The sequence below is a fragment of the Saccoglossus kowalevskii genome, chromosome 7 (genome assembly GCF_978046115.1).
Source record: "Saccoglossus kowalevskii chromosome 7, keSacKowa6.1, whole genome shotgun sequence".
NCBI classification, from domain to species: domain Eukaryota; kingdom Metazoa; phylum Hemichordata; class Enteropneusta; family Harrimaniidae; genus Saccoglossus; species Saccoglossus kowalevskii.
Window position 1 is genome coordinate 16,457,140 of NC_140647.1, and position 11,591 is coordinate 16,468,730.

At 33.4% G+C, this 11,591-nt stretch overlaps 1 protein-coding gene across 1 annotated transcript in view; it reads left to right on the forward strand.

Annotated features, from left to right (window-relative positions):
* The window catches only part of LOC102807756 (uncharacterized), a 48,304-nt gene extending 37,300 nt beyond the window's left edge, over nt 1–11,004 (forward strand). The window contains exons 6-8 of the mRNA XM_006814660.3: nt 528–619; nt 4,027–4,140; nt 7,105–11,004. Coding sequence (XP_006814723.1) covers nt 528–619; nt 4,027–4,140; nt 7,105–7,341 — 443 coding nt within the window. The 3' untranslated portion in view covers nt 7,342–11,004. The remainder of the gene's footprint in view (nt 1–527; nt 620–4,026; nt 4,141–7,104) is intronic.
* The last annotated feature ends 587 nt before the right edge of the window (nt 11,005–11,591 follow it).

The following is an 11,591-nucleotide window of genomic DNA, read 5'->3' on the forward strand; positions in this document are numbered from 1 at the left end:
TTCCTGCCTTTATCTTACATACGTTCAGGTTTCCTTGGTAAAATATTTATTTACTACCTTTTATCATCTGTTCGGAACATCAGATATTCATCCTTATACCCTAAAGGCAGCTATGCCATACTTTTGTGCCTTGATAGCATTATCACTTGATTCTTAAGCCTACAAACCATGTAGTATCACTGTAGTGATCTGTGTAAATATTTAAAACACTTTTGGAAAAATGTTTAATAGTCTCTGCCAACTGGCTCAAAAAAATCAATTTTGTCTGACACTCAGCTTCAGTAGCCAATACAGTATTTACATTTTACATCTTGATGATATTTTGAATTTAAAGTACTGAAGAGTTTGAATTCTAAATTTTATCTGCTCCAAGCAGCAGTTTTTTATTGAGAACAAATACTCCCAGAATATTGAAATAAATAATTGTCACTTCCCCCCCAATAGTTGAGTTGCTATTTAACTTTGTTTTAATTTTAATCTTGAATTTTTGAAATGTTATTTAAATATTTGTTCTGATCTTATTGCAGATGAAAGTGCCTTTGTAGGGTTGGATTTAGAAAGGTACTCCATGGCATTAGTGGAACTTGCATCTCTCGTTGATAACCCAGATGCACCTGTAGTAAGTATACTTTCATACTGTATATGGACCATATGTATACGATTAGAGCATACAAGTTGCTTTTTGTACATGGGTGGGCCATCACTTTGAACTTAGCTGGACAGGTTATGTGTGTTATAGGTTATATATATTTTTTAACCTAAAATGAAGGTCAACTGTTTTGAATGTTTTTAATATGGCATTTGAATAACGCCAATATAATTCTTGCTTTTGTCTTGAAACCATTACCAATCATGCATCATCACTGAATTGTAAATGATGCGAGACATTGCCATATGTGTCATCTGCTTGTGCATAAATATCCCTGTGTTGATGTATAGCTTTGTTTATTTCAGCATGTGTCAGATGTTTTTTTTTTTTTTTAAATACACATAACATACTACTGTTAATTTTGCGGTTTGGTTGTTAAAACTGTACATGACAGTATGGCATTTAAAACTCTTCTGCACACACTGTTTTTATGTACATTTTACATATGCGGTTATGCCTTGTGTCCAATGGATGGTAGACAGTGGTGCTTGACTACTTCTAAAAATATTGTTTATATAGGTGCTTTGTGGGCTGAAAATTGCCTTTTGTCCATTAAAAGTTCACTGCACCAGCAATATTTCTGCAAATTAAGTTTCTTGCGAGCAGCCAAATTTATTTAAATATAAAACCTTTTTTTTTCGACAATATGGGTAATATTTGTAACATTGTGACCATGTTGAAACTGCACATCCATAACAATATGATCGTATCAGCTGGTATTCTGTCCACCATCTATGACCTCTCCTCACTTCAGTTCAGTCTCAAGCTGACTGTTTAAGGTATAGATGCTTGTTCGTGGGCACTTGGAGTGAATTTTTTTTTTTTTTTTTTTTGCTTTTCTTGGCTAGATAGTGTTGAAATTTCAGAGCATTGTCAATGCTGGAACATGCCCAAAAATGGATTTTAAAATATAGGGAATCGAGGCACGCGTATGTGATGTCCTGAAAGTTTGTTTACGTTGCTCTTTGATTGACAAGTCACTGTTGATGTTATATGCAAATGAGTTGCTGGCCTCAGTTACGGTGCGGCGATGTGTAACTTCCTGTCTTCGACCCTGTTTAACCATGGAAGGTACCTTCCATGGTTTAACTTACCTCGAGCGCTACCAACTAGTCTTGCAAACTACAAAAAAAAGACAACACATAGATGCTTCCAGCATGCAAGCGGAATACAAAAAACATACAGTTTTAAATGATAAGTAAACTTGTTCGCCCTTATCTCGCAACATGTCGACAACCTCTAGCCTGGCAGCTTCCAGTGGAGTACTGTTAAATATTTTTTTTCACGCATTTTTTTTCTCCGAAGGCATTATAAAACTGACTAATTTTACATTTGTCGTTTCGCTCTAACGATCACCGTGCTGATAGCATTGCGATGTAGTAGTGGATAAACACCATTCAGACCATTGCTGTGCTGTCATCGATAACTAACTTTTCAGTGGCAAAATACACAAACGTGAAATGCTCGGTTACTTAAAAATAAAAAATACCCCGAAAATTACAGAAACATCGGCAACGAGATGCTGTTTTTAAACACCGCGGGAAAAATCACGCACTCTGCGATGCCATCTTGGTTACCTTAATCGGAAACCCCCTTGTCAGCTAGCATGCATCTGTGGCGATGTCGCAAAGTACGTTGTACGGCCGTGCTCGGCGACCTCTGGTACTATGGCACTCCATGAATGAGGTATTTCCAGAGGTCAGGGTTCGTTTTAACTTTTATCGACCCATCGCGTCTGCTCGTAGTTGAATGAAACCTGTTTCGATTTACAATAGTTGTCTTCCATTTCGACTTTTTCTCACCGGCGTTTGAGCGATTGAGTACAAAAACTGTGAATAGCCATTGTGTAGCAGAATATTACGGCCCATTTCAACCTGGCCGTCTAACTTTGCACAATCTATTTCACAGGAGATTGTGAAAAACTGCGTCATACAGAGTATTTGTTAAAGGTTTGAGGAAAGGTAAATTTAGACTCAACCCACCCAATAAAGATCGCTATGTTTGTATAACTGTATGAATATCTCATTGGCTTTACGTAATCCATTGTGCCCCTCCCTATAAAGTGAAAAAGATAACACGACGCCATGACAGTTTTCACGCAAGGTTTTGACTCCGCGGACGATTTTACGTCCGTTTCCCTAGTATTCTAAATATTTTTATTTTATTTTTTTTATCTGACGATTGAACATCAGCAAGCGTCTGTGTATGATGGATTTTGGCATGTCGTCGTGATGCAATAGCTATTTTTGTTAACGATTAACGTCACTTTCATAAAACGGCCATTATCTCCGTTCGTGTTTTCTGGTTAGTCAGAGAGATTGAAAATTAATTAGCTCCCACAGTTTTTGTCAGTTTGTCTTGACATTTTCACACTATTTTGACAACGTCTCTACGAACAAAAGGACGTCTGGGCTTATTTTTAAAGTTTTGCATTCTCGGACAATGACATTCAAAGTGTGAAATACTGACCGGGATTGACTATACGGCACACATCCTGCTTGACAACTTTGTAATATGAAAACAAAACATACTAAATGTACGCCTGGACGCCCATTTGTTAATAAACAACTGATAAACATTGTGTGAAAGTTTCACTCAAAATAAACAAGAATTGTGCGAGCTATTTAGATTTGAACTTCCATGGTAAACTGAAAAACACAAGTGGAGATAATGGCTAATTTGCATAACCATTCAATCAGTAAGAAGTTTGCTAATGCTCATAATTAAAATGGCTGTAACAGTTCCAAATTTAAACCTATTATCGTTTTGTAAAAAGTTAAACGTAGTGCATAATATGGATATCCCGTCATTACTTTTTTTTCATCATGTTGCTTTTTGATTATTTATGTACAGCCTTGCTAAATCTTGCTAAGCATTCAAAAGAGAGAATGTTTGTACCAGTTTCTATATTTTAAAATAGTCTTTTGAGTATGTTCCACTATTCACAATACTGTGAAATGTTAAGTCTATAGCCAAGACTGTTTGGATAATAAAAAGCAAAAAAAAAGAAAATTCACTCCCAAGTGCCCACGAACCTGCATCTATACCTTAAGCACTGTAGCCCAGTGGTTAATCCACTGATTAGTCTGTGATATGTGTTTTTCAAGAGTTGATAATTATTAAATTCCCTACTCAAGTTAATTTTGAGTAGGTTGAATGAGCAAATTTCATCCACAAACTTCCCTGATATAAATAGGCTTTAAATAATCCGTCATCTAAATTTTGATGTGCAAGCACACATTTGCTGGGTATATTGCCTTTGAAAACATCAGTTCTAAGTCTCAGAGACGCATTAACAAATTGTCTTTGCAAAGGTTTATCGGCAACTGGACCAGTAGCGTAAAAGTGTAATAAATCATTGTGTTTTTCTCTCACAGGAAACCTTTTTGGCAGCCTTATGCAAACATGTTGACAATCATACTAAAGCAACAGCAGAGTGCTTTGCAGTGGATGCAACTGGAACAACGCTGAATAAATCTTCTTTGGATCAGGTAAGCCTGCTGTAAAGCCATCAACTGTTACTAAGTATTATGCAATAAATCACTGTGCGAGTCTTCAAATCTGTGTTTAAGCTACTTGTGCCACAGAGGCTTAAAGATGTAATGCGTGTTTTATGTGACTCAATTTTAAATACTGACTTTGTTATTAGGAAATTTCCTTGAACTTTGCTCATAACAAAAATAGTTCACTGATGTTATGCATTTGTTAATTTACTGAAGTCATACAAAACAAATGTATCTTGTTTGTTTTTTGTTTGTTTGTTTATTTACTAGTCACAATTTGTATTTGTTTGCATTGAAGATTAAAATTCAAAGTCTGTATCACCTGTGACAGTTTCCACAAAAACTATGGAATGTTTGTGTTATTAGGCATAAAATGAAAAATTAATGTGCATACAATATATAGATCTATAGTCCATGGGCCTTGCATGTACAATATTAAATATTCTTGAAAATAAACCCTCCCCCAGTTATTCCACAAGTTTTCGGCATTTCTGTAATGAAAATAAAATAAACTTGATTTATTTGAATTCCTTGAATTAATTAACGAAATACATTTCTATTCTGCTGCTGCTGGAGAAAAATAAAAGTGTGGAATAAATTTGTGGGCAAATTAGAAGCATGTGATATTCATCATCAATTTGATTACAACAAAATGGACAATTCCTCTGTTCCAGTGGAATTCTTGAAGTGAAAAATGTGAGTTTCTCCATCATAAATTAGTTTGATGCACATAAAGGAAGAAGTGCCCACTCAGTACATTCACACTGTCCACAATACAAGAACACCCACTTGACTTGTCCAACTTGTTAATGTAACCAAATTATATTGACCTTTCAAATAATTGGAGGAACGTTTCAGCCACCTTTTTTCAATAGTGGGCGTTTTTGCCATGTCGCACTAGTGGCGATGAAATAGCCTTGGTTGCGAAAATCAAATCTATCAATCTGCCATGGACATTTTGTTAAAATCATTTTAAATATTTTATTCTTGAGTTAATTTTCAAAAAATAATTATTAAATGAATATGTTCTTTTAAGTGGTTATGTCCAAGAAAGTTTTAATATTGAATTCTTTTAATGCAAACTACGTAATTTTAATATTACATGCAATAACAGAAGTTGAAGGTTTCAAGTATCTTGGGGTAACCATGGATAGGAAACTATTATGAAAACGTCACATCCATTTGATATGTAAAAAGATTGCATGTAAGATTTAGACAAATTTAGAAGAATTAGAATTAGTTTCTAGCTCATCATCTAACAGTTTTGTATTACTAGTACTACATTTTGATTACTGTGATGTTTTAATTAATAGTGCAGACACTGGTAGTCTTCAATTGTAGGTGCTCCGGAATCCAGCAGATTGAATAATTCTAGGAGCACAGAAATGGCATGTTTCAAAAAATTGGCATCTCAAATCAATCTTGTTAAAATTAGAACGCATTATATAAAACGTAGCTTTAGCTACACAGGAGCACACCTATGGTTTCCAATTCTATCTAATATTAAATCTTCCCCAACTGTCACAAAAACCTTTATGAAAAATACTTGTGTAGTCAATTTATTTGTTAGAAAGCAAACACGTTTAGCAATACGTCCACATGTTAAATGTCAGAAGTGGTTCATTGTCAAAGGCATGATCCCTTCATATGTGCATATTTATTTACTAATGAAGTGTACCTTACACTCATTGCATATTTATATTTATTTGTGTACGAGATATAAGTAAACAAATATAAATACGTCATGCTTGTCGATCAAATACAAAACCTCCATGGCCGAAACTTCCTATATTGTCATGAAAGAACATGCACAGCAGAAGTATCTGCATTAGAAAACGTCCTACAATATTTCAATTGTTTTGACACAATTGCCATCATTTGCCATATGTACATGTTGTAATAAGGGATTTCTAGCGTCTGACAAGATCTTGCAAGGAGTGCTCAAAAACATGAGACAAATGTTTTTTACCATCGATTTTGAATATTACTGACTTTAAATTTACATAATATAGTGAGAAAAATGTCATGGCTGCATACTACTAGTGTTCTAAGAATGCAGTTTTGTTCAGGATGAGGATAGTGTTTTCTGGCAGACACTTGTGTACTAAATTAAACCTACAATGAACTTGTATGTATTTGATGGAGTATTTAAAAAAACAAAACAATATCTCTCAAATTTAGTAAAAGCAAAAAAACTGAACTGGGTAAATGAAAAGTTCATCATAGTGAGCACAGTTTCAGTTGGTCAAGAATGGATGATTCTCCTGTGTACCATTGGGTGTGAGAAACAGTCTTGGGTACAAGCAAGAAATTTCGTGTGAATACTTCAGGCAGTGCAGCTGTCTGTCAGCCTGACAGGATAAAATGACAATTTAATTTTTTTTATGAAAGAATGACACAAGCATTTTTTTTTTCAGATTCTGATCAATGTTAGCTAGATTCATGACTCAATTGTTAATTTCATGCCTCTCTTGTGGTCTTGTATGCCATGTATCATTTGAGAACACATAGATGTACATGTTGTATGTATGAAGCATAGACAATTAGAATGAGCTGTAGAATGAATAATGTATTTTCTTACAAAATATCCATTCAAGTATGTCACATTGAAATGTATTAGGATAATGAACACAAGTTTGACCTTTGACCAGACACAAAACCACTCCTTGACTAGACAATGTCTGTCATGACGGTGAAATAGAAACCATTCATTCTAAGGTATTTTTAGCTCATCAGTATTAAAAAACACAACTCTGTATGATTTGACTGATAACTAATGGCTTGTATTGATCTAGTCTTTACAATCCTGTAGTAATTTGTATCAATGACATTGCAGACTGACAGCAATTATTAGTACATCTGCAGAACAGCATACAGAAGTCAAGAAATTCATCTTATTTCCATTTTACATGAATCAACAACATGTCATTCATCTAATTTTTTTTTTTACAGTTTAAAAAGAGGATGATCACTTTTTTGGAAGTACAAGACAACTATCTGGATCAGTACATTGTGATTACTGGTCAGAAGAATAATAAAAACCAACAGCGAGCACGGAAAACCAGTTTCTATACTAAAAAATTCAAGGCAGTCTGTACAACAGACAATGAAGTGTGTCTCTTTCCCATGGACACTGAAACAGATTTGTGTAAACAAATTGCTGTTTCTATGGTGATTCTTCGAGACTAGAATGATGGAAGATATGCGATCTTTTATTTTGTTGCACCCTGTGCCAAAGGTTTTGTCTGGAGAAAATAAAAACAAATGAGATGTTGGATTCTTGACCAGCTTTAAATTTGCTTGTTTTGCATCACAGGCCTGTAAAACAATTCAGTATTCAGTTCTATGAACTTTTATACTCTAGATTAATGTTATGTAGCTATAATTTATTTTTCATTCAGAATGATATTTTGGTAAATTGAGTAAATTGAGAGTAAATTGCAAGCAACAATAAATTAATGTTACAATCGTACTGTGTGTTCAACTCAGGAATAGTATTTTGTCACATTGAGTTTTTGCATAGTGAAAATTATTTTCAGGCTGCCGAATTCCAAATTGTAAAGTTGGGGAGAATTCAACTAATGTTGTTGAAAAGCAGAATTTCAGATCCGTCCATGTGTACTTTCCATTCTTACTCTTCATTGAGTAGTTATGCCGATTAGTAAACAGTATTCTGTTTAGTTGTCTCTTCTGGAAACACTTTTTGTTGTTGTTGTTGTTCATCAACCAATTTGTTTTTCAAAATTACTTTTCATGTTATCTCTGTACTGATTCAACTTTTCCATCTTGAGGATTTATCAAAAACAAACAAAAAACAAAGCAAAAAAAAACATGCACCACATGTATTCTCTGCCACGCCAAACAGAATTCTTATATCAATGAGATTTACCTGCAAGGCAATTAGTAGAAATTTAAATAATTTAAAACTGTTCTGGTGTGAGATAGCATATCTGACTTGGGACATTAATGCCTAATGACAATCTGTTATAAAAATCTAATAAACTTGTATTGAATGTTCTGATACAAGACATAACGGACCTAAATTAGCAGTACTACTTTAAAGCATAAGCTTGTGTTGTTCAATTTATTGCAGTTAAATACTGTTGTTTTTTCATAGTTACACATTGTACATATACCATTTATTTATGTGTTTAAGCATAGCTTATTTAATAGTTTGATTGGACTTTTAATAGTGGCAATTATTTTTTTACCTTCATATGCAATTACATGTATGAACCCTTTTCCTTAATTTTATAGAGTTTCTTCCAATATAAAGTGGAAGACCTTGTATATTGGTTGTAAATACTTTTATTATCTACTGTATCTTTTTCCAGGATTAACACATGAAAATATTGTTTGTTTTTGGACCATTCATTGTTTAAAAAGAGAACGTAGATTTTTTTTTTTTTTATTTATCAATACTATTTGGAAATTGTAGTTGTATTGATTCTCAGTTTCAGTATTCTAGTGAATTGCTATGAAGTTAGGAATGCAAGAAAAGGCCATATTAAAACACAACTTTTCTGGTTAGTTCTTTTGAGGGAACTTATTTCAATATAATAAACTTATACAACAAAGAGTTGTATATTGTTTTTTTCTCGTTCTACCTTGGTAACTGAATAATTGTCAGTTTTAACCTGGTAATGCAATACGACAAAATTCTTTAATACTTCTCACATAAGTTTCACTCTAGTTATATTTGATGTTTTGTTGTTGTGAAGTACTAACATCATCTTTACAGTAACTATCCAGGCTTGTATGGGAATAACAATGCCATCAAATGCAATGGTGTAATCTGAGGTGTTCAGTTTTGTACAGGATAGTACACCCTTGAGTGGCATTGCCTTATTTCACTTTAGTGGCCTGTGATGTGTAATCTTTGTAACCATTGGAACTGAACACATATCTTTGTTGTACTTTTTCTTTTTTTCTTTTTTTATTTAATGTTGCTCTTTATTTTTGCATTCAACCTGGCCTGAAGTAATTAAATGTTTCAGTCTGTGTCTTTTTTTTTATGAATATGAACATAACTTGTTTCAGACCTGATTACTGTACATGTGTGTTAAATCCTGTTGTTGGTATCAATCAAGACTGAGAAACCACACATGGTAAATTACAGTACTATTCAGTCAAATTACAAAAATAGCCAGCCAGCTTGTGTTGTTTTGAGAATTGGACAGGTTAATCAGTTTATTAAAACTACTAAGTTTATTAAAGCTACTAAGTTTATGATCTGTAAGAGATTGTACCTATGTCTTGGATTCAAATGTATTGAACATTGTCTCTGACAGCTTTTTTATTACTAATGTAATAATTTTTACAGCAATGTTGGTAAGTGATTACTTACTGTTATATTTTGCCTATGACTTTTCATAATCTATGCATAGATGCACGAAGGTATACACTATTAGAAATATAAATTGAATGTAATTAAAATCATATTTATTTTAGACTTTTTTTTTTATATTTGTAAATACAAATTTCTAATGATTCAAAAAGTGACTTTTTAAAGATTTATTACAAGTATTTGTTATTGCACTTTAGTTGAAATTTTGGTTGGCTCACTCCATTGTCAGTTGAACTTAGTTTGCCACAGAAGTCTCTTTGTATTTTTTGACTATTTTATGACCATCATGGTTAAACAGGGCATGAACTTGTAGAGAGGTGGTTGCTTCTGCCAAATGAGTGCATTAACAGATTTTGGAGTGAGCCAAGAATCTGTTTAAAAGAAAACACCTGTGAAAAAGCACAGATTTATATCCAAATTGTTTTACTTTGTATCCGTATTTACATTTAAAAGTACTTAGGTACAGGATTTTTGTATTGCAATGACTAGATTTATACTTGCTTTTAAGTTAGAAAGGTTGGGGAATGTTAGATAATACAAGTTTGATATTGTATAGAGTTCATTCAGAAATGTATTTTTTGGCTTTTTATAAGGTCTAACATGCACTGTTTTTTTGGCAAATACTAGTTCAGCCACACTATTGTTATAGTTTAAATGCTCAGTTGATTCATATGTTTATGAAATTTGGGACTTTACAATCAACTTTTAAAATAGGAATTTATATTTTGCAGTTCACAAAATCAATTTCTAAGAGGCCCTTCAAAATAAAAAGCTGCTTTACGCCAGTGATACCAGTCATTAATTGCAGTTTGAAAAATGTTATCTCAAATTGTATCTCACCTAAAAAAGTCAAGATTGGATGAAGTCATAAAAAACGAGGACTTCTGTCTGTTCTATTTTTCCCATGGTCCATTCATTTTTTGTTGCATGGCTCATAATAAGTCCTACAGCATTCGCATGCCTTATCTCGATTCAAACTTGTATTATAATTTCACAACGGCAATCAATCATTGCTTTCCCATATATGACTACCGGGGGTATGAAGTATATTTGATAAGATTGTCTGAACAGAGCCCTGACTGTTGTATAGGCATAAATACATTCCATTGCATGGCCAGATATGTAATGCATTTATTGCTAGTCTCTTCCATTTCTTCCTTAAAATAAAATTCTCGTATTGATGCATGTGCAGGAAATGGCCTGCAATAGTCGCCTTTTGAGTAGCCCCTAATTGACTAATCTGATCACTGTCGGAGAAACTTGTTGGGTTTAAACAATACTTTTGTTGATTATTGCATTTGAGTATCTGTTCGTTTTACTTCAAACTGCTATTTTTATCATGCACAGTTCTTGTTACCAATTAAACTGTTAATGAATTTCTTATTATATGTTGTAATTAAGAAGACTTTCAATATGGTCTTATTTTTGATAAAAAGGATTTTCTCTATTACTTTTAGTAAATGTTGAGATTTTTAATAAAATGATTAAAGTTGTCATCCCCAGGATGTATTGTCTCCACTCACTTTTCAGCTTATGTTTTTTGTGCCAAGTATTATGATGAAACTAATTTTTATGGACTGGATATAGCTTTGGCAGCCCATAGATGCAAGGCAGTAGTGCCCTAGCCTTGTGAGGGTGTATTGCTCATTTCACCAAGGGCTGCAAAAGTTATATCCAGTCCATAAAGGTTTTATCATGCGCCTCATAGGTATAATTACAATTTTACCGGGGTTACCTTTTAACTCGCGACATAATTTAGAATGACCGGTACAGGAAATTGTTGCCTTTATGTGAGGGCGCACTTCCCATAGTGTTACAAGACCAAGCAATATGAGGTATATGATAAAAATGCATATACAGAATTAAGTGACAAGTCTACACATCAATGCTGATTACAGCAATGAATAATTGTCAAAAAGTGTCTGGTTTGCACATTTATGATAAAAACGATGATTTCACAGAACATGAATAATTGATGCAAGGCACACATGGTAATGCAAGTAAATGCAATGATGCAATGCATGCATGGTAATGCAAGTAAATGGAATGATGTAATGCTCACATGGAAATGCTAGTAAATGGAATGATTCAA